Here is a 22845-nt window from a genome sequence, read left to right on the forward strand (position 1 = left end):
TATTTAACATTCAAGGATGAATGAAAGATGACTAACTGGTAAATTGCTGTTTACGGTAGCTGAAAGTTGAAAACTATTAGTTGATTAATTGATTAGTCAATCAACTGAAAATTGATGTGATTTGATGAGAAACTGAAAATTGGTTGGACAAAAAAGGCTTATTTTTTTACTTTAGGAGATTTGGATCTAACCAATTGATTAACCAAGGAGATAATGAATAAATAATGAAAATGACTGTTAATTGCATTCTCCTAAGTGTTAATTTCCCCTTAATAATGAAGGAGATCTACTGCTTGTTTTTCTATTAAATAATTAATCGTTTAGACTTTACAATGTAAGAAACTAGTGAAACAAATTCTTCTCGAAATGCTTGTTTTGTCTGACCAACAGTCCAAAACTCAAAGATTTAAATTCACAATAAAATAAAAAAAGCAGCAAAATCCAGAACATGTTTAGCATTTTTGCTTGATAATCAATTAATTATTTGAGTAATTTATGAAAAATAGTTTCCCACAAAATGTATATCAATTGACTAATTAGTCACTATGAAACTGTAAACTTTAAACAAGAGGAAGTTGAAGTCAATATGCAACTCAATCAGAAAGTCCAATTTAAAGGGGAACAACACCTAAATTAAGAATTCCAATAAATAGTTTCTAAAAATACCTCGTACCTCTTACGGACTCACAGAGTCCACCATGTTTCTACAGTAGCCCAGAACGGACGAACCAAGCACTGGCTCTAGAGAGAGCCTTTCACGTGTTTACGTTACCTGAAGGACACCATAGTTCTCCAACATGCTTATGAAACTGCGGTAATATGAGCTGCAGAGTGCTAAACCGTGGCACCGCCAGCCGCCGTCTGACTTTCGCTGCTAATAAAGTTGTGTAATTATGATAAGGATGGCCCTTGGTTTTGCACTCGGTGGCTCACGTTACCGCAGTCTTGGAAAGGGAGTAATGAGCGGAGGGGTACTCAGTTGGTTGCAATGTGCAACCATACCACTAGATGCCGCCAAATCCTACACACTGTAGCTGTAAACTCCTTGTGTATATGAAAAATATCTTATCCGTGGCATTTGATTGTCCTAATTCCTCCTTGACATTTTGAGAACAACAATTCTGTGATTCTTGGGACTGAACAACCAAAAGACACACAAGCCTATAATCCAGGAGCTGATGAATGTGCCTCTCAGCGTGACACCAACATAAACACACTCGTCTCGGAGTAGATATTCGGTCACCGCGGAAGAGGAGCAAACGCAGTCTGGCATCGCGTTCGCCATCCATCAGTCATCGGTTCCGCTGGTGTAGGGTAGACCTGAAGGCACCATGGAGCTATTACTATATCAGATGGCACAGTGTAATGGTGACACACCTGGCTGGCACACTTTTGGGAGGCGGGCCGTTGCCAAAAATGCCTTTATAATCATCTTGGAGTGAAAGAGTTGGCCTTCGTCCAACTTTAAAGCTCGAGAGCTTCTTTTTCCATCCATTATAAAAAGAAACCAGTTCTTGTTTCTTCCTCCTTCCTCTGCCACTTTCCCCTTACAGTATTTTGGCGGCCGCCTAAAAGGCCTTCTTGGCTAATTGCATATGGAATGGGATCACTTTACCCCGGTGCCTCCACACTGTTCTTGTCACTGGCAGCATCACTGTAACAATCTCCATTTTAAAGCGGCAGGGTCAATTTCCACCCAGCTCTCGCATCTGGCTCTGCAATTTAATTGCTAAATGCATCTCCTGTTTCTGCTGCCCCAACGTCTGGGCTTTCCCCCCCTCTTCTGTGTCCAGTCTTACTCCTCCTCTTTAAATCTTTGCCTTTCCTTTCACATTACGTTTTCCCTCCTCCCCTTGTTGCCTTTTCGGCCTTGTGTAATGAATAAGCTCAGTGTCGCCTGAGGTGCTTGAGTTCTAGTGGTGTGAAGTCTAATTGGTGACAGCGATGGAGGTCCTTGTGACAGGAGAACAAAAGCTGTGGGGTGTTTGATTCACTTGTGAACTGTGTAGACCGTTATTCAATTCCTGCTTAAGTATTAATAAAGGCTTTACACGCCAGGGGGAGGTCGCCAAGGTGCAAGTGTATGCTTGTGTATCTTGCATGTGTGCATGTGTGTGCGTGTGTGTGTGTGTGCAGGAAGCTAATTTGTGGGCTGCTCATTTTTCCTGGATGATCACGAGAAGGGGGGGACAGTAAAGCCTTTGGTAACTGATGACTGTCTTATGTAACTCGAGCAATAAGGAAACTCGGAGGGAGCCGAGACGGAGATGCTATGAAAGCTTTTCAAAGGTTTGGATGGATGGATGGGTGGTGGAGACACTGCAGCAACAAACAACATGGTGACCATGCAGAATGGTGAGTTTGAAATCATAAAGTTTCTTCAGGTTTTTTTTTCTGATATGGTTCTCTAGTTCATGTGTTGCTGTCAGCTTTTATTAAAGCTACTCCATGATCCCGTGATAATGCTGAATTTGTCTGGTTAAACAATATAAGCAATAACTGCTTCTTCCCATAAAGTTTTCACGATTAAATTAGAAAGACCTAATCTATCTGTTTTGTTAAAACCTGACAGGCTTTGCTGTTGTCCTCTAAATAACAACCAGGGAGAAAAATGATGAACACTGAGTACTAAATATCCCACAACAATATGTTGTGTGTGTTCAATATAAAAGCAGTAGAACTGAAAAGATTAGATGATTAATCTCATGGTAAATCGACAGAAAGTGTTTCAGCTTATGGTTTGAAAACCAATTCATCATTTAAGTCATTTTTCCAGCAAAAACAATCAAACATTCTCTGGTTTCATCTCCTAGAAAACGGAGCATTTTGCACTGATCTTTTTTGTTTTATGTGATAGTAAACCAAATATCTCCCAGTTATTGGACTGTTGGTTGCACAAAATAAGCAATCTGAAGACAATATCTTGGCGTTCCAGGATATTGTGGTGGTAATTTTACACACCGAATAATTAATAATTGAGTCGAGAAATTAATCGGAAGATTAATCGGTAATGAAAATAACTACAGCCCTTGAAAATAGGAGAGAGGGGAGGGTATGACACGCAACAAGATCCCTGATCAGAATCAACAGGGAAGTTGCAGTTATGCACTAGGCCACCGGGATGATGAACACCATGCTTAAAGTCCTATGTGCTGTCTCTGCATTCAGAAACTGTAACCTCTTTAATCTTTGTCTGTCTTTCTGATTTGTATTTTCGGTGTTGCACCAAAATCTGTGACCGCAGAGAGCCAGCAACACATGAGGTCACCGTTTCTGTCGGCTGTCGGCAGAAAATGTGACCCCACTGTACCTATCTTTCGCTTTTCTCTAAGAGTTTTGTGAATATATCTTTAAAGTAAAAATATTAAAATACATTTATGCTTTTTAACAATTTAGTTATGTGTGTTTTCTGTCACATATTTGCCTCATTTATTGCACAGGTACGGTGGGGTCACATTTTCCGGCATGAAGCAGCCTAATCACCAACATCTCAGGAGCTCCTGTGCACACGCCTGTCCTGCTCCTAGTGTGGTGGTGCTGAACTGAGGAAGAAACAGTTAAAGAAGGATCAGCAGACAGTCATCATCGCCCACATGGACAAGGCTCCTCACCCTCCCCCGCCGCAGTTTGAAGTGGACGTGGACCTGGGCTTTGCTCTCTTCTTCCTCTTCATCCTGTGTTTCTTCCTGCTGGTGACGGTGGTGCGCTGTGCCCAGACTGTGGTGGATCCTTACGGCTCCATCTCCACCTCCACCTACCAGGAGGAGCAGATCACCTGAGAGAAAGAGAGAGAGAGAGAGAGGAGGGTGAAATCAGTCAGTAACAGGAATCTGCAGGACTCTCACTGCTGTATTAGATCATGCATTTTTATGAAGTCTACATCACATACAGGAGTCAGGCCACTTCTGAACAAAAAGGAGTCATCTTTCAGCTACACTCTCATGGAAATCACAAGACATGTATCAGGTTGTGTGTGAGTGTTTCTGACTTAAATACCTTTCAAATAACCCATGGGTAGGTTACACTCCCAGGGGCCCAAGGCGTCAAGAGACCTGACCCAGCCGGAGAGTCAAAGAGTTCAGTCGAAAATAACAGTGTCCTTGTCACGTTTATTTGCTCCTGATAATGATCTGAGTCTGTTAAAGGTCTTATTCATAACCTTTTTATGAAGACAAATATAAAAAAACAACAAAAACAACAACAACAGAGCCTTTAGAAAGGTGCAGAATAAAGGTACAGCTTTTCCTGAAAATAAATATTATGACTGTGAATTTATCATTTCAAAGATTTTGGCGGGTCCAAAATGAATGTTTTTTTTTTTTTCTCTGTGGAAGATATCTGACGTTTGGTCCCCACTTCTATCAAGGCGAGTGAGCCAATAGTAAAACAACATTGGTATCATGTGGTATCTCTCTGGGTTTTCAGTTACTGTGACAGTAAGTGCCTGGCAATGACTTGTTGTGAAGTAAATAGGCTACAATGGAACGGGGGAGGGAAAATGCAACATCTAGTGGCTGAATGTTATGAATGTTATCAATAGCACCTTTAATATTAAGTTAATCTTAGGAGCAATTGTATATATATATATTTTTTTATATATTTCTTTATTTTTTCATACAGCTACACTGTGTATACATAGACAATAAGCCTATTTTTACATTAAAAAAATAGTAAAGTAATTTACATGTCTGTGACCAGGGGACCACCGTCTCATAATCTGTCCATAGAATAGCAGCATTGCTACCAAATGTGTTTCTCTGAATAGACCTAAACCATCTTCTTAGGCCTATACCAGGGGTCAGCAACCTTTACTATCAAAAGAGCCATTTTAGGCAAAAAATAAATTAATAAAAATCTGTCTGGAGCCGCAAAACATTTGACTATTGTGATGAAGGTAACACAGTTTATAGTCTAAGTATATAATATATAAGTCTAATGCAGTGAGGGCCATAGAGCAAATGTACTATGGAGTATTAGGGCCACATTGAGGGAAAAAAAAATCAGAGATTTCCAGAATAAAGTCATAATATTACGAGAAAAAAGTCATAACTTTATCAGAAAAAAAGGAAAATAACACATAAAATTACTACTTTAAAAACGTATGACTTTATTCTCATAATATTATGACTCTATTCTCGAAATCTCCGATTTTTTTTTTATACTCAATGTAGCCCTAATACTCTGTCGTACCGTCGTACCATAGACCTACAACAATGATAAATAAAATTGAAAATGAAAGCAAAAAAACAGTTATTCATTGCCACTAATTTTTTTAAAAAATCCACAGGGAGCCACTGGAGAGGAGCTAAAGAGACGCATGTGGCTCCGGAGCCGCAGGTTGCTGACCCCTGACCTAAACCATCTTCTTTGGCCTACACCGATCTGTGCAGCTGTATAGATCCTATTCCTGAGGGGAAATTGGGACTGCAGTTGATGTCTTGCTCATTGAAAATAAAATTAAAAAACTACATTTTGTACAGTAAACTGTTGCATGTCGTATAACCTCTGATTTTTATGAGATACAATTTTGAGTGTCCACTGTGACCACTGGTTTATAACCCAGATCCATCCTTCCACTCCAGACCAGCAGGTGGCGGTAATGCACCTCAGAGCTGGTTAACCAACCTTCAATAAAGACCAACGAAGAAGAAGCAGCAGCTAGAACGCAACAAAAGTGTAAAATGGAGGAAGCTGGCGCGGTTTTATGCAAATATTGTTTAATATAGAGCGTTAGCAGAACATATTAGCAATTCATTTTTGCATAATTTTCATAACAGTCGTGAAACAAAATCAAAACGGTGGTTTAAACTGCGTCCGTTTCAACGTTTGTTGTTGTTTTCAGTGCTAGCCTGAGAGCTAACAGTTAGCTTCAGTTAGCTTCAGTTAACCTAACGTCTCCTTGTATCTTAGCAACACGTTAAATAACTACGTACATCGTGTTGTTGCTAAACTGTTGTTTACTGTGAAGCTGATATCCAGGTGACAACAGCGGGTAAGTTGTTTTTGGTTCATGTATTAGAGTGTTACAAGTGATATAACGTTATTTCTGATTGTTAGATAACGTTAATATAAATAAGTTGATTGTTTTGTTATCACTATTATGTAGTCATATTATGTCTTTATATTAATCTTGTCTCTAGGTGGAGGCTTCAGATAAACCCTCTTCCTGCACTTTATATTATTCATTTATTTTTTTTGTTATGATGTGTAGTCTTAAATTTGGCTAAATAAATAAACAATAAATACTGGAAATTGCACTTTATAACTCATATTATAACTAAAAAATCATAACTTCTGTAGCCATAATGGGCTGGCTATTAGAATGAAACACACACACACACTTGTATTTTTTTATATATTTACTGATTTGTTATTGTTATTTTATTTATATATATTATGTAGTCATATTATTTCTTTATATTAATGTTGTCTCTAGGTGGAGGCTTCAGATAAGCCCAGTGGGTTTTTAGCCTCTTCCTGCACTTTTTATTATTCATTTATTTTTTTTTGTTATGATGTGTAGTCTTAAATTTTGCAAAATAAATAAACAATAAATACTGGAAATTGCACTTTATAACTCATATTATAACTAAAAAATCATAACTTTTGTTGCCATACTGAGCTGGCTATTAAAATTAAACTAAATAGTTTGAATTTGCATGTACATAACAGACACACACACACTTGTATTTTTAAAAATATATTTACTGATTTATTGATATATATATATATATATATATATATATATATATATATACAGTATATCTTGTTTATAATAGTTTGTTATCACTATTATGTAGTCATATTATTTCTTTATATTAATCTTGTCTCTAGGTGGAGGCTTCAGATAAACCCAGTGTTTTTTTTTGCCTCTTCCGGCACTGTATATTATTCTTTTTTTTTTGTTGTTATGTTGTATAGTCTTAAATTGTGCAAAACAAATAAATACATAAACAAATAAGTCAAAACACACCAAAGCTCATGTGGTAATCTCATGCGATTAATGTCCACTGAATGCCATTAAAAACAGTCAAAATGTGACATCTTCCTCATCATAACTATTACCTGCTGTTTATTATGCAGTCAACATGCAGTATAAGAAGTTAGTTAACAGTTAGTCATATTTTATAGTATAGTAATATAGTTTCAAGATTTTGGTTTTACTGTAAAAAAAAAAAAAAAAATCATCAGGAGCAGCTAGTGTCAGGAAATAGCAGCTAATACTTGGTATTTCTTGTTTTATATTTTATTATCAGAGCATCTCTACTGTTAGTTTTAGGCTATGTGTAGGCAGATAGATAGATAGATAGATAGATAGATAGATAGATAGTAACGTTATTGATCCTGAGGGAAATTCAAGTTTCCAGCTTCACAGTTCCATAGTGCAAAAACATGTTAGTAAAAACGCAGTAAAAAAGTTAGTTGTACAAAGTTCAAAAAAATATACCAGATATAAAAAATACAAGATGAATAAGAAAACAGCTAAAACTGAATATAGTGCAGGGTAACAGCTGTGATACATGACTATTAAAAAAAGTGAATATAGTGCAGAAGAGACTGTTAAAAATGAGTATAGTGCATTAGTGGTGTAGTGGTCCCTGGAGAAGTGGGTTTATTCTGTTTGGTAGATGGGTAGATCACTAATGAGAATGTGGGTATACTCCTATGTATTTCAGTGTTTTTTTTGGCTGATAGGTCTTAAACTGACAGAAAAAGAGGTGGATATACTCCGTATACCTGTGTAAACACTACACTACTGTATATGGGTGCTGATGACTATGGAGGACGGAACTTGCCAAAATAAATAAATAACTAAATGACTTGATGATTAAATAAATGTCATAAAATGTAGTAAAAATAATATTAACAATGTATCCTTTAATTAATTGATAAAATGTGACATAAATTGATATTTCTGTTTTAATTTGCTTCTTTATTTATTTATCTTTGTTTTAATTCCCTTGTTTATTTACTCTTGTTTAATTTTACCTTTTATTTATTTATGTGTTTATTTTTTTTATTTTTACATTTCTTTATTCATTTTTGCATTTATTATTTTTTTATTATCTTTTTTTTTTAATGCATGTATTTATGCATTTATCAATATCTGCACGATTTTCTCTTTGCCATTCACCCCTTATTTATTTCTGTATTCTTTTCTTTGCACTTTTTTTTACACATTTCTTTTTAGCTCATTCAGAGTGGGAACATCCGATACTGTCGAAAATGCACTTCTCAGCGACAACAGGAATAATAATATTATTTTTTGGCAGGTTCTGTCCTCCTTAAATGACAACAAAAACAAAAGCAGATAATCACACATTAGCTAAAATGATATAAGATAATATCAGACAATTTACTGACCATGTAAATATAATTGTCCTGATCTAATGTGCAATTTGTGCCCTTACACCTTACACTGCTACTCAAACGATATGAGGTATCTACTGGAGTTCAAACTCCTAATTTATATTGTGTGTGTGTGTATCTACTGGAGTTCAAACTCCTAATTTATATCGTGTGTGTGTGTGTGTGTGTGTGTGTTGCAGTGGTCATGGAGGTGGACGAGATGGAGACGAGAATGCCAGAGAGAGTACAAATCAAGATAAAGACTGAATCTGATGGTGATGGTAAGCACATAATTGCATTAAATGAAAAATAAACATTGTAGCTTTTTACCAAGTTCAAGTTCAACCTTGTTATCCATAAAGGACATTCTTTGCATTTATTGGCAATTATTTGTCTTGTCTATGAAAAAGTTGTGTCCTTAAATTATAAGAGTCCAAAACCATATATATGATACATTCAAGCTCCAAAACACACATATTTGAGAAGCTGGAACCAGCAAATATTTGGCGTTTTTGCCTGAAAAACGACTCAAACGATTAATCAATTATCAAAATAGTTGCCGTTAATTTACAATTAATGGTTTCATTGATTAATCGTTGCAGCTCGAGAACACAATAACCTATGCTGCAGTTTTTTTGTTTATTGCAAGCCACAATTTCAGCAATGCTTTCTTCTTTGCAGAAAATATGTCAGATTCCCCTTGTGAGTCCGTTCCTTCCACGAGTGAAACTCCAAGCAAGGAGACACAATTGTATTACGGTTCTGACTCTCTCAGTGTGATAAAAAGAGCAGTGGTAGTCTTGACCCGACTCCCGGAATATAAGATCAGCGCTCTGCGACCACCAACGCCTCAGCAGTTCTACAGCGAAGACGACTCCCTCAGCAGCTCTGATTCTGATATGCAGTGGGAACCAGATGATTCAAGTGGATCTGATTTCTCCCTCTCAAAAGATAAAAAGAAAACTGGAAAACACCCTACTGCACCACACACCAGCAGCAGCAGTAGTAGTAGTAGAAACAACAACAACGGTAATGCCATGACCTGAACATGAACACCACTATCACTCACAGAGGAAAATATCAAATTAATCGCCACTCACATAATGACAATTTTTAAATGTGACATTAAGGTCATATTTATTTCCCTTATTATTCCCATGACCAGTCATTCATATTTTACTATCCCTCAAACTCATACGTTTTAATGTACACATTTTGTGTTTTTTTTCCACAGTGCCAGAACCAGCCCCTGTAATAGTGTCGTCGGCGTTTGCCCATTGCTCAAATGAAACCACGAAGGTCCGTCCTAACTTGCCAGATCAAGAGGTCATCGTGGACACGATAGTCTTGGCCAGGAAAAGGTCCATGAGATGGCAACGGGGAAAAATAGTGGATTTAGTAACAAGGGGTAAGAAATGTATCTTTTTGGCAGGAAGTTGCACTTTGTGCTCAGTATGTACCTAACACTTGGGTTTTTACTTAAAGCTGCAGTGGGTAGAAATGGAGCAAATGTGATTTTAAAACGTTATTTTTTATAAAACTCACTAAAGTCACTATATCCTGACAGTAGTGCATGAGACAGGTAATTGAAAAAAATCATGTGCCTCTGTGTCAAATGCTAAACATTTGCTTGTTCCAGTTCCTAAAATGTGTTTTATACTAGTTTACATAGTTTTGAATGAGTTTGAATATCAAAAAAATGCTATTTTGAAGACGTGTCATTGGAATCTGGGAAAATGTGGTGGGGTCTTTTTCTAACTATTATATTTACTAAATGACAACTGATTAATCAAAAAAAGAACTGACAGGTTAATCGATAAAACTAATTGTTAGTAGAAGCTCTAGATAATTTTCATTTTCGTAGGTTGTTTTTATACACCAAAATGTAGCTGCCACATTTCTCACATACAGATATAACAGTATATGTTCATGTGAACAGTGTTTTGCACTTCTGTAATTAATTTCAAATGAACTACACAATGAAGCAAAAAATGACACTGATGATTTCACTCATTGAAATTTTGTGTTTTTCAGAAGATGGACGGTTGAAGTACAAAGTTTGTTTTGAAGAAAAGGGGAAGAGCCTAGTGTCTGGCCACCACATCGCCTTTGACAACACACCGAAGCTGGAGCAGCTGTACGTCGGTGCTCGGGTGGTGGTCAGGTGTCAAGATAACAAGTTCCGGTTCCGGCCTGGTGTTTTGGCAGAGCTCCCCAGCAGAAAGAACCGCTTAAGGTGCGGGTTTGAATGAGTTTTTATCCCTACATGTATGAACCACCAGAAGTTGTACTTATTGTTAGAAGAAGCTAATACCTCCTTTTATAGAAAATCAAAATGCTTTGGTAAAGGTTTGATTTGATGTAAAACATTTTCATTTTCCAGGTTCTTGGTCTTCATGGATGATCACACGCCGATCTACGTTGGTTTACCTTTATTTCACCTGGTGTGCAGACCACGTAAGTTTGGCCTGTTGTATTGTGCACATGTAACCGCTGCATCCCAAATCCATACTACATACTAAATCTATACAGTATATACGTCATACTTACTGTCATAGTACACTGTTTTAGCAGTTCGTATACAAAAATTATATTTTCTTATAGGGACAGTTTGTAACTTCTTACACGTATAAATCAATCCGGGTCGGTGTCCCATGCGCGCTCGCGTGTGGCTACGCTGTTCAGACAAGACTCCAACACAAACTACACAGAAGCACCAAAACCGCAAAGTTCTATCTAGTGAAGCCCGTCTTGCAAAACATTGTTGGCCGCGGTCGGAGGACGCAGGGGAAACCGTAGCTTTGGTCTCCAGGGCCGGAGTCTCTGCCTGCCTGCCTACCTGTTTAGAATTAGTATGCATTTTTGATTTGGGATACACAAAATGTATCGTGCAAACATCATGTTATGTGGTGAACATGTTCATCCGAAGCGACAGAGTGCATACATTTCAAGCTTGGCTGACCCCACAAAGAATCAAAGCCTCCAAATCTTTGCCCCCATTGAGATGCACAGTTATAACTACTATTGTACTGCCAGTGATTTCAGTAAGAAGAGTGACACACTTTTTCTTTGCTTTTGCTTTTTTGACAGTGGAGAATGGCCTAGACGATATTCCAGACAGCCCTCACAAGTCTTTCATAATACAGTACCTGAAGGACTGGCCGTACCCACATTTAACCCAGTACAGAGCTGGACAGACCCTTAATGTCGAGTTAAATGGAAGCCAGCAGAAATGTGAGGTGCAGGTGGTCGACTGCAGCTTGATGCAGGTTCTTTTTCAGGTCAGTATCATTCAACACCGCTGTTGTTTAAACTATTAATGTCATGTTTGTTTAAATCTCTGTGGTATAATGCGGTTGTTTTTGTCACTCTCAGGATAATAATCAACATAAGGAGTGGATCCATCGAGGCTCCATGCGACTTGAACACATGGCTAGATTTTTGGAAATGAAAGGAGCGGAAGAGGTCACCGATGATTCTGACTAAAAGCCCACAGACACAGAGAGGATTATAATATGGCTCTGGAATCTAAAAATGTTTTTTAGGAAACATTAACTGAACTATTTCAGCTCAAAAGTACATTTGCAATTTACGTGAGGATCACACATGAATGACGCAAGTTCGACATTTGTTCCAATCTGTTTTTCTTTGGGTTTTTTTTGTTAAAAACTTAAGTTGTTGCACATATGTGCAGATATAGTTACTTGGTGGATTATTGTTTTTCCAACTTAAGTTTTGCACCGTTAAAACATAGCGAACAATTGTCATTTTCAGTTTGTTGTGAATTTACCTCACAGCAACTTTTGACAGTATATTCAAGCGGCTGTGAGTTCAAATAAGCAAGTGATCATGTTGCCGACATGATTATTAGATTATTAGCATCTTCTTGTGTTTAATTGTTGACAGTGTGCATTTACTGCAGACTTTCTATCTGAAATACTTGAGGTGATATTTGTTGGAACATTTTGCAAAGATGCTACATCATATTTTGAGTTTTGCTAGGGTGGATGTTGTTTAGTTTTGGGAAGCTGGAATGACAGAGTTGGACATCACTGTAAATATTTTTTGTTTAATATCCTTCAGTTTTTTTATTTTATTTTGATATATCCTATTTGCATTAGATGACATTTATTCAGCTGATGCTTTCAGCCGATGCGACTTACAATAGGTGCATTCAACCATGTAGGTGCATCATCTCTATCAAATATGCTGAACTGCTTCAAGTTCAAGGTATTTGTTTTCAGTCTTGTAAATCATTAATATCTGGGCGCGGTTCTTCATACGTGAATGACGAGTTATCCAGATTAAAATGTTGACAGTTTGACTTGAGTCTGGATCTTTTGGTTCTTCGAAGTTGGCTTTATTTCTATCAGGATCTGTTGTCAGAGCAACAAGTCCTTAAGCCCAAACCTGCAAAAAGGGCGGGCTTATTGGCGATTTACTGTGAACCATGTACATGAACTCATTTTGAAATACAATGATGTAATAATGTTTTTAGATGAGAACATGCAGGTTATTGTAAGCTCTCCATGATCTGTAATTATCACAATTAAATTGTCATATTGAAAACGTTCCTGCACTTATACATAATAAAACAAAAATACAAATAAATACAAGTTTTGAAACAAGAAACATTTTGAAATGGAAAAAATTAAGTCCTCTAAAAAAAAAAAATATTTTTTTTTAGGTTTTTTTTAGAAAGTCTACATATGTGTAGATGTTTGTATGTACTGTACAATATTACTTTAAGATATATCTTTTTTTTTTTTTTTTAAAGATTGTAAACAAAAAAGAACCAAACCAAATTTAGTTTGAGAAACAGAGAAAAAACATAAACTCCACTAAAAGATTCAGTTAAAAAGACCAATGGAGCCAGAACATGTGGCATTTCATTTGACATTAAAATAGGAATTTGTCTTTTGAGCACTGAAATGTATTGAATGTTTGACTGCAGAACTCACTTTCCTGAAAATTGAATTAAAGCTGCTTTTAATAGGGATTCATTTTCATAACAGGCTCATGATTAGCACTTAAAAGTGTCTTGCTCATCCATCACTCCTAGACAGTTTGACAGAGATGAAAGTATGTGTTGAAGGACTGCAAGCCGTCCGGGCCGGCAAAAGACCAAACTTCTTCTCTTCAACACTTTGTCTTTATTAAAATCTATTGGCGTCTTCAAAAACAGGTTGAAAAATTGCACTGGAGAAGTTGCAGAGTTTGATGCAAAGGGAGTTTATTCTGTCACCAAAATAAACACGAGTCAATTTGTTCTGGAACAAAAGAACTGAACGAACACACCTTTTTTATATTTTGTCACTCTGGGTGGAGACTGACATTTTCATCATCTCTCCTTCCCAATGATTTCCTTTATCTCACCCATGATGTCACCTGTTACTATCTACTTGGGCAACGTCTGTCACTGCCAAAATCTCACTCGTTTGCAGAACGTCTGATCTTGGAGTACAAACAAAGGCCCCTTCAGACAGATTTACACATTTTGGCCACATGCCATTCTCACTCCCACACTCGGCCTTGTACTTTTAGCTTATGCCAGAAAGATTGTACACTGCTGAGCTTGGCAGTTCACCCGAAGGTTACGGCTGCAATTTATACGGAGGACAAAAGCCCTTGTATTTTGGCTTGAATGGTGCATTGAACACAATTTTTTTTTATGTAAGATTAACATTAGCTGTATAAAATACATGATATATATGATTGAAGACACCCTGATACATGAAAGTATACCACAACATATGGAAACAACCCTGATGGAAACATTGGGGAGCACAATGTAGAACAAAATGACACCAGTAACAATGCAGGAACACACATGAAATTAGATTATTATTAATAATAATAATAATAATAATAATAATAATAATAATATTATTATTATTATTTTTAAATAGTTTTTATTGAAGAATAGCAAAAACATAAACAAAAAGAAGTGCCAAACATGAAAAAGGACAACAGAAATAAAACAAATCCAACATAAAATAAATAAAAAAGAAAAACACGCGAGTACGACAATGAGCTCACTTAAAAACTTTGAAGATATTGCATACATTCATTGTTTTCATAGCTTTTTTGCACTGCACCGTCTACCGTCTTGCCCATATTGCACAGACAATAGCCCAGTATTACACAGATGCAACATATTGCACTGTCCCTACTTAACATATTGCACTGTCTAACCATATTGCACTGCCATTATGATAGCTTTATGTTACGAGTTGTTGAGGAGATTAATAGACATAGGCAAGAATGAATGTTTTATTTTATTTATTTTATTTATTTTATTTATTTTATTTATTTTATTTATTTTATTTATTTTATTTATTTATTTTAATTTAATTAATTATTTTTTTCCTGCCAATCCACTGCTCCACACTCCAGTCCAGTAGGTGGCGGTAATGCACCTGTAAGCTGGTTTGCCAACCGCCAATAAACACCAAAGAGAGAGTAACGCACTCTCGTACAGTGGGGGGGAGAAGAAAAAGAAGAAGAAGAGCATGCGACACAATAGGTAAGATTGTCTGCCTTATCTTTTAGTATTTTAGGATACTAATTGCTTCACTTTTACAACAGAAAATGCTTCATGGACGAGGATTAACCGACGAGTTTGGCTAATGTGTCTCGAATATTATTAAATGAGTATTGTTTTTAGTCCAGGCTGATAATGTAAACAGCATCAGGCACTGCTAAATGTAACGTTGTGTGTTGAGAAGTAACGTTAAGACTATACTTTACTTAAAAAACTGTGTTTTGCTTGACATGAACTCTGCAGAATGATGTTTGCACAGAGCTTAAAGGTCCCATATTGTAAAAAAAAAAAATAGTGAGATTTTCATGTTTATTTATTATAAAGCAGAATTAAGTCCTATATAAATACTGTGAAAGTATTGAAACACTCAATCCACAGGGAAATACACACAGCCCGTATTCAGAAACTCTGCTTTTTAAACATGCTGTCAGGATTTCTGTCCATTTGTGATGTCACCAATATACAATATTTAGACCTTTAACACAGATTTAAAGTGACTGTTTGTAAGAATCAGAAATGCTTGTTAACAGCGACACCTTTGACCAAAGCTACGGTCTCCCCTGCATCCTCCGACCGCGGCCAACACTGTTTTGCAAGACGGGCTTCACTAGATATAACTTTGCGGTTTTGGTGCTTCCGTGTAGTTTGTGTTGGAGTCTTGTCTGAACAGCATAGCCACACACGAGCGCGCATGGGACACCGACCCGGGTGATTTATACGTGTAAGAAGTAACAAACAGTCCCTTTAAACACGTCAGGATTTCTGTCCATTTGTGATGTCACAAATATACAATATTTAGACCCTTTACACAGATTTAAATGTAAACATTCTAAATGTGTCCCAGTTTATTCCTGGTTGCAGTGTATGTGAATGTCATCAGCTGGGAGGAAGTATACATGGACCCAAGCTGTTGCCTAGCAACCCAATTCTGTTGCATTTCGTTGCAATTCCGTCGAAATGCGCTAAAACAGAGCGTTTCAGACAGAGGGTGAATACAGGCATATTCAGGCAGACAGTATGAGGAAAATAAAATTGTTTTTTTTAACATTACAGCATGTAAACATGTTCTAGTAGAAACACAAAATACAAGCATGATCCTGAAAATGAGCACGATATGGGACCTTTAATACTAGAAGGCTGTTGTCCACATCCATCCGTTATGTTACCTTTTAGCTGACATGATTTGAACCCTTGTGTGTTGCAGTGATTATGGAGGGTGATGAGATCCAGATGGGCAGAGAGGAGCTCCAAAAGTGGGTCAGAAGGAAGGTGAGGAAGAACAAACTGATGATCTCAGATGTGTTGGAGAAATGCAATCTGCTGCAATCTCTGCTGGAAAAGAGGGAGAAACAGGCTGCCCAGCTCCTGAGGCTCTGCCGGTGAGTGTTATATATATGTACTCTATGTCTCTTGTTTTCACCAGTTGTAAAAAGCCCTTTGGACAACAATCAACCATGTTGTTTTGTTTGGTCACCCCTCATATGTTGCTCCCAGTGTGTAGAGTCATCTACCGTGGTAAATGAGAATACAGCTGTCATGCTGATTTAGATTGCTAGAAATAGCAAATTGAAAGGAAAGAATATATGATGAGACTATTGTGGCAATACTGAGACAACTGAACCCTAAACCACACCAAAGTTTGAGAGACAAAGTGGGGACTGATAAACAGGAGAAACAACTACACACCTCAGAATATGAATGCAGCAAAGTCAGATCGGAGCATCCCTGTCGATTATCATGGCAGCTGTTGAAGATTCGAAACATTCGGGTCAGCCCTGGTCCCTACGTTTCTGTCAGCTATTAAAGAACAAAATGTTTGTGTTAAAAATGTCAACTTGACTTCTTTTATTCATTTAAAAGTGGAGAGTGTACCGGCGGTTCCTTCCTTGTACTTTAAGTACAGTGTTTCTCTCTGTTCTTCGCTTGATTCATGTTGTCTCTGTTGTTTAATGTCTTTCAGGTCTGTGTCAGCATGTGAAGCGACTGTGAAGAAACAGTACTCTTTGCTGGGGTGGAAATACAGAGACACAGATTCTGATGATGACGATAACATAACAGGATGTGGTAAGATGCAAATCATTGGGTGAATGAAAACATGTACTCTTGGTTTGTGTGTTGCTGATTGCTCACTCATTTTCAGCAACGCAAACTGGCTTATTTTAGTTTGTTTCTTTGACCTTTGCTCTTTTCTTTTGTAGGAAATACAGTTCCCAGCCCTCCAACTACTAATGGCCCTACTCCTCTGATACCAAAGCTGCAGTACAGTGAGAACCTCCATAGAGATAATAGCAAAAGAGTCAGTCTAAAGAGAAAACCAGTGGTGGTCTTGACCAGACTTTCTTCACGCAAGATCAGATCTTTACGTCCTCCGACGCCTCCGATGCCTTCGAATCCTCTGAATCCTCCGAATCCTCCGAATCCTCCGAATCCTCCGACGCCTCCGAATCCCGACAGTGAAGATGAATCCTCACATTCGGGCTCTGATGTGCAGTGGGAACCACAAGATGACTCAAGTGATTCTGATTATTCCCTCTCAAGTAATAACAGTTGGTCAAACAAGAGGAGAAAACTAGATCAACAGAATCAAAAACCTGTGAGTCACACAACTAGACAAGCTAGCACAAGTACAGATGCTCAGAGCAACATAACGGAAGCATCAACACCGCCAGCCGGTACAAATGGCAATGCTAAAAGCAACTTAACGCAAACATCAACACTGCCAGGAAGTGCCAATCCCACTGCTAAGATCAACGTAACAAAAGCACCAACACTATCAGCCAGTACAAATGGCAATGCTATGAGCAACGTAACGAAAACATCCACACCGCCAGCAAACACCAACGGTAATGTCATCGCGTATTAGATGCAACTTTTATTCTTTACATTTCAAAATAAGTATATAGGAGAAAATGTCTACGACTAGTAATTAATGTACCTCAAGTGCATCAGTGTTGATATTAACATATTGTGTTCCTTTCCCACTGACAGCAGTATACCCTGTGTTCGTAACTACTCTTCTCCAAACTCCTGTAGAAGCTAGAACCAAGACCCCTCCTAGCGTGCTACACGAAGAGCCCAAGGTGGACATGACTGTCCTGGCCAGACAGAGAGCCATGAACTGGCAGCAGGGGAAAATCACGGAAATAATTACAAAGGGTAAGAACAAAAAAAAAAAAAGATCTGCTCGGCAGTGCAACACATTCAACTCTTCAACTTGACAGGTGTTAGTCTGTTAATGGGGCTCTTATTGTGCAGTTGTCCCTCAGCTAGCAAAAAATAGTGTTTATGTAACAAATTTTCATCTGTGGAATCGATAAAATATAGTTCATATCATAACTCAAACTCTTCACAGAGAACAAGCGTCAAAAATTTGTTGTGAAATGAAATTGATCACAGGCGTGTTAAAACGAGTAAAATCATTTAAAATGTGTAAAAACTCCATTAAGTACTAGAGCAGTCTATCCAGTCCCATGTTCGGTGTGTATCTACATAAGATAAGATAGACTTTATTGTCCCAAAGGAAATTTGTCTTGGACACATACAGTAGCTGCTGTTAAGAAAATACAAAATAACAGTGATTACATACAGTACACTACAGCACACCGCCCGTCGTACCAGTAGTCATCACATCTCGGTCTTCTCACACCCAACTTTGGCTCGTTGAGTAACCAGGATTCTAGCAGAGCAAACAAATCGTAGTACATTTTTAGGATTAAATGTATTAAATACATTTTGATCAATAGTTTGGAAGTACTCTCACGTGTAACCTGTGACTGAGGCAAGTTCCACACGAGTACAAATACATTTGAAAAACCCATCTTTTCTTCCTTTTGTTTTGGTCATCCACACTGAGCTGTTTTTTTCCCCACAAAAAACGAGTAGCATGTTCGCAAAGCCTACTGTCTTCGGTGTGAATACTTGTTTAATACTCATAGTTTTACCATTTTAATCAAGTCTAATCATAATAATTAAACTGTGCTGTCTGCCTGTTTACCCCTACAATACAAGTTATCAGCCAGTCAAATGTCAATTTCGTTGAGACCTTTAGCGGTTCTGTCGTCCTCTGTTGTCCCTGGACAAACAGGGAGGCTGTTTGCAAAGGTTAAGTAACGTTACTTGTTTTAACCTAAAGAAAATGATTGGAATTTCCCAGTGTATATGTAAATGTTATAAAACGTAAACGCTGCACTATTGGGGATTTAGTTGTAGGCCCATAATGTACGGCCCTTTCATCAACGGATTTACAAACTTCCTCAAAGTTCTTGAGTGCCGGCCAAGTTTGTGCATCATCATTTATCTTTTGCAGAGAGTTTCAGTACCACAACAAAGATGCAGAATTAGCTCATGAAATGTAGCCACCACAGATTACCGCTGCAGAGATAGGACGTTGTTTGAAGTGAGCTTTGCTTATTAGAAGTGTTCTGTTTGTTTTTGCAAAAGGTACTAGGTTGAAATACAAGATCCATAGTGAGGAGAAGGGGAAGAGCCTAGTCTCTGGTCACCATATCGCCTTTGACCGCATGCCAAAGGTGGAGCAGCTGTTTGTCGGTGCTCGTGTGCTGATGAAGCGTCAGACTGACCAGTACCAGTTCTGCGCTGGTATCCTGGGAGAGCTCCCCAGCAGAAAGAACCGTATGAGGTTTGTGTGGATTACTTATTAAGATAAAGTCAGTTTAAAACGTGAATATAGTCACAGTTTCCTAGATAAAAATGCAGTTGCTTTAGCCCAAGTGTGATTTGATTTAAAAACGTGTTTTCATTCTCCAGTTTCCTGGTCTTCAGTGATGATCACACGCCGGCCTATGTTGGCTTACCTTTACTTCGCCTGGTGTGCAGACCATGTAAGTTTGGGTGTTTTCATTCACAGACGAGATTGTTTGGAAGATTTATTACAGACACAAGGTCGCCTGATCTGAAAGTTAGATGCATTTGGTCAAGTTTGAAAACTGTTTGAAAGCACAAGCTTACTGACAACAGCGCACGTGCAGCATCTCAATTAGGGATGGGTATCGTTAGGATTATACTGCCGCTCTTATCGATACTCCGTATGGGTTCAGTTCTTTATAGATACTCTTGTCGGTTCTTTTTCATTACTGAGTAATTGCTTTTTAATATATAATTTTTTTTAAAAGAAGAAATTCAGAACATTAGATTTTTTTAATATTTTAAATATAACTAAATGTTGTTTCTAGAGCAGCAACGGTAACGTTTACAACAGCAGTCACTATAATATCTCTCTGGAAACTAATCTAAATTGTCAATAAAATAAATAATATTCCGAGTGAAGTTAAGAAAGAATGAAGAACACAGACATCAGTCATTCATCCTGTCCTCTGTCCTCCTCCCTCTGCTGATGTGATTCACTGCCTGCAGGTAGAGAGAGGAGGGGTTGCTTTGTCTCAGCACCAGCCAAGTTTACAAGAATTTGCCTAATTTTAAGATATGTGGTAAACTAAGTTAAACAGTTAGACTACATACAGACAGCTTTTGTTTTAGCTTGTTTGTAACAACTATTAGCCAAGCTAGGTTGTGTAAACAGCGGCGGTGGATGAGCGACTATGGACAGAGCAGATTGAAATATCACTTTCCTACATGTTTAACCGTTATATGTTCATGCTTGAACACATGTCTTGATAAAGTATTGGCTCTTTACTCGTGAAGGATCCATTGCGCTTACAGTAACGAGCGCAGTTGTCGTCAACTCGACTTATCTTCACTTCACCTGGTTGTATCAGACAGGCATTTGTTGCCATCAGCAAGTAGGCTAGCCTGCTTATGACAGAAATGATAAACTATGGAGCAGCATTATGATACATTTTTAAACAGGTGACCTAAAAATGGAATCATAGCTCCAAGTTCTTGCACCTGTCCAACAGTAGTACACAGATTATACTGTGTTATAAGCAGTTTGTTTCTTTTCCCTGTGACAGTGACGGACCCTTTGGACGATGTTCCACATGGATTCCACAGGGATTTCTTGAAGGAGTATTTGAAGGCGTGGCCTTACCCGCCCCAGACCCAATACAGGGTTGGACAGGGAATTAATATAGAATTTGAAGGAGTGATGCAGAAGTGTGATGTGAAGGCCATCATCGGCAGCTTGATACAAGTTGTTGTTTCGGTCAGTATCTGTGAATATCATTCTTTAAACAGTTTTAACTATTTTTTTCCGTGTTATATTTGTTTTTAGATTGCGTGACTCATAGTTGTTTGTGTGTCATCACTCTTAGACGGATAAACGTGAGGAGTGGATCTACCGAGGCTCCCCATGCTTGCAGAACATGATTCGTTTGAGGGAGTTGAATAAGAAAAAGGGGCAGAATAATAAATCTCCCAAAGTCAATGGTAAATTAAATTCTTTAACGAATATAATCATTATTCGAGTAGTCCCTTATATCTCACATTTCTCTTCTGTATTTCCCTTCTGTCTTGTATACTTCAGAATCATCAAAGTCGGCACACTGATGGGACCATGAATGTGTTAAGAGAACTGGATGCTGTGTTACAAGATGGCGACCCATACATTCAGTGAAAGTTGCTCACCAAGAATACACTGGAAAAAAAGTTTCTCAGGCTTCCTCAAGCACTTCACTTGAGTTATCCTCTGGCCGAGCCAGTTGAGAACATTTATCTTATACCTATAGTATTACATTATAGATCTGATAGCCAATATGACTGTACTCGGGAGAAAATCCCTTCAGATCAGACATGCTCGATATTTGTGGCGTGTTATCAGGTCGTGTCACTGTGGAGCATTTCGTGTGTCACCGGATCTGCAATTCCAACTGTGGCCATGGAGCCAAAAATGGCATCACAGCCCAACGCTGCTCCCTGGGGGCTGTGATGGGACTCACATAGGTACCGATGAAGATTCTAACTCCTTGGAGTGGCTGAAGAGACTGCATTTTTCTATTTTAACTGTATTTATATTGTAGTTTTTGTGTTTTTAAATAAAAAATATTGTTTTCATCAAGCTCATTTTAATTATGAACTAAAAACAGCATCTATTTTAGATGTACATGAATATTACAAACTGCAAACTATGGAAGCCCATTTCCACAAGGAAAAAATAAATGGATGAAAAGTTGGACATAATGAAATTAAAATCACAAATAATAAGATAAGTCAAAATTGACAACTAAGTTAGTAAAAAATGAAGATAAGTCAAAAATAATGAAATAATTTGACTTAAGTTCACATTATTGATATAATGTTAAAATTATTAAAGGGTAGTAATTCAAATTTCGGAGATACCGGTAAGTCAGACTTAATAAAAAAAGGGTTAACAAGTCAAAAGCTGACTTAGCGTTCAAAATTATGAGTTAAATTCTGACTTAAAGGTCCCATATCGTGCTCATTTTCAGGTTCATACATAATAAAATATATATATAAAATGTTACTTGTATTTTATTGCATATATATAATGTTACTTGTATTTTATTGCATATATATAATGTTACTTGTAGTTTATTGCATATATATAATGTTACTTGTATTTTATTGCATCATTAAAGGTCCCATATTGTAAAAAAAAGTGGTATTTTCATATTTATTTATTATAAAGCAGGCTAAATATATCACCATCAGTCACATTTTTATATTATCTCAAAACTTGGCAAACATGTCATTTTCTTTTATTGTTATAAAGTATGATTTATAGTTATGCCTGCTGCCTGCTCTAACTCCTCTCTCTGTGTGGTTGTCTGTGTTCATCACACAGGGCTGTATCACAGTGAGGCTGTATCACACTGAGGCTGTATCACACTGAGGCTGTATTACAGTGAGGCTGTATCACACTGAGGCTGTATCACACTGAGGCTGTATTACAGTGAGGCTGTATCACACTGAGGCTGTATCACACTGAGGCTGTATCACAGTGAGGCTGCAGGGAGGCGTTAGCGCCGCCAGTCTGAACCAGAACGAGCCGTTACCACTGAAGGCTGCTGGCTGCT

The 22845-nt window shown here is 37.7% G+C and overlaps 3 protein-coding genes across 4 annotated transcripts in view; all 3 read left to right on the top strand.

Moving 5' to 3' along the window:
* The first annotated feature begins 5632 nt into the window (after positions 1 to 5632).
* setdb1a (SET domain bifurcated histone lysine methyltransferase 1a) lies at positions 5633 to 13348 on the top strand. Its single transcript, XM_037795472.1, has 8 exons — positions 5633 to 5992; positions 8550 to 8630; positions 9031 to 9378; positions 9584 to 9757; positions 10384 to 10585; positions 10733 to 10806; positions 11440 to 11630; positions 11725 to 13348. Exons 2-8 carry the CDS (start codon positions 8555 to 8557, stop codon positions 11833 to 11835), a joined length of 1176 nt encoding a protein of 391 aa, XP_037651400.1. The 5' UTR covers positions 5633 to 5992; positions 8550 to 8554; the 3' UTR covers positions 11836 to 13348.
* Positions 13349 to 14741: 1393 nt separating this feature from the next.
* On the top strand, positions 14742 to 21448 carry LOC119503902 (histone-lysine N-methyltransferase SETDB1-B-like). 2 transcript variants are annotated; one of them, XM_037795923.1, is made up of 11 exons: positions 14742 to 14875; positions 16098 to 16272; positions 16854 to 16957; positions 17092 to 17537; positions 17700 to 17736; positions 17882 to 18049; positions 19334 to 19532; positions 19661 to 19734; positions 20824 to 21014; positions 21124 to 21238; positions 21336 to 21448. In XM_037795923.1, the coding sequence occupies exons 2-11, from the start codon at positions 16103 to 16105 to the stop codon at positions 21356 to 21358; spliced, it is 1527 nt and encodes a 508-aa protein (XP_037651851.1). In that variant the 5' UTR covers positions 14742 to 14875; positions 16098 to 16102; the 3' UTR covers positions 21359 to 21448. The 2 variants fall into 2 exon arrangements, with proteins under 2 accessions (XP_037651851.1, XP_037651852.1); XM_037795924.1 differs by having other exon boundaries at positions 17885 to 18049.
* A 1288-nt stretch (positions 21449 to 22736) lies between these two features.
* Positions 22737 to 22845, top strand: part of clk2a (CDC-like kinase 2a) — a 12342-nt gene continuing 12233 nt past the window's right edge. The window contains exon 1 of the mRNA XM_037795241.1: positions 22737 to 22845. This exon is cut by the window's right edge and continues 118 nt beyond it. The gene's annotated coding sequence lies outside the window, so the exon portion shown is untranslated.

Source organism: Sebastes umbrosus, chromosome 15 (assembly GCF_015220745.1).
Source record: "Sebastes umbrosus isolate fSebUmb1 chromosome 15, fSebUmb1.pri, whole genome shotgun sequence".
Classification (NCBI taxonomy): domain Eukaryota; kingdom Metazoa; phylum Chordata; class Actinopteri; order Perciformes; family Sebastidae; genus Sebastes; species Sebastes umbrosus.

What these genes read in the sequence shown, in the direction of transcription:
- LOC119503902 (XM_037795923.1), top strand. Translation starts at nt 16,103, where the DNA reads ATGGAGGGTGATGAGATCCAGATGGGCAGAGAGGAGCTCCAAAAGTGG. An exon ending in ACCGCCAGCAAACACCAACG is followed by an intron (nt 17,737 to 17,881) that starts GTAATGTCATCG and finishes TCCCACTGACAG; the next exon opens with CAGTATACCCTGTGTTCGTA. An exon ending in CACGGAAATAATTACAAAGG is followed by an intron (nt 18,050 to 19,333) that starts GTAAGAACAAAA and finishes TTTTTGCAAAAG; the next exon opens with GTACTAGGTTGAAATACAAG.
- setdb1a (XM_037795472.1), top strand. Translation starts at nt 8,555, where the DNA reads ATGGAGGTGGACGAGATGGAGACGAGAATGCCAGAGAGAGTACAAATC. An exon ending in GACTGAATCTGATGGTGATG is followed by an intron (nt 8,631 to 9,030) that starts GTAAGCACATAA and finishes TCTTCTTTGCAG; the next exon opens with AAAATATGTCAGATTCCCCT. An exon ending in AGCAGAAAGAACCGCTTAAG is followed by an intron (nt 10,586 to 10,732) that starts GTGCGGGTTTGA and finishes TTCATTTTCCAG; the next exon opens with GTTCTTGGTCTTCATGGATG.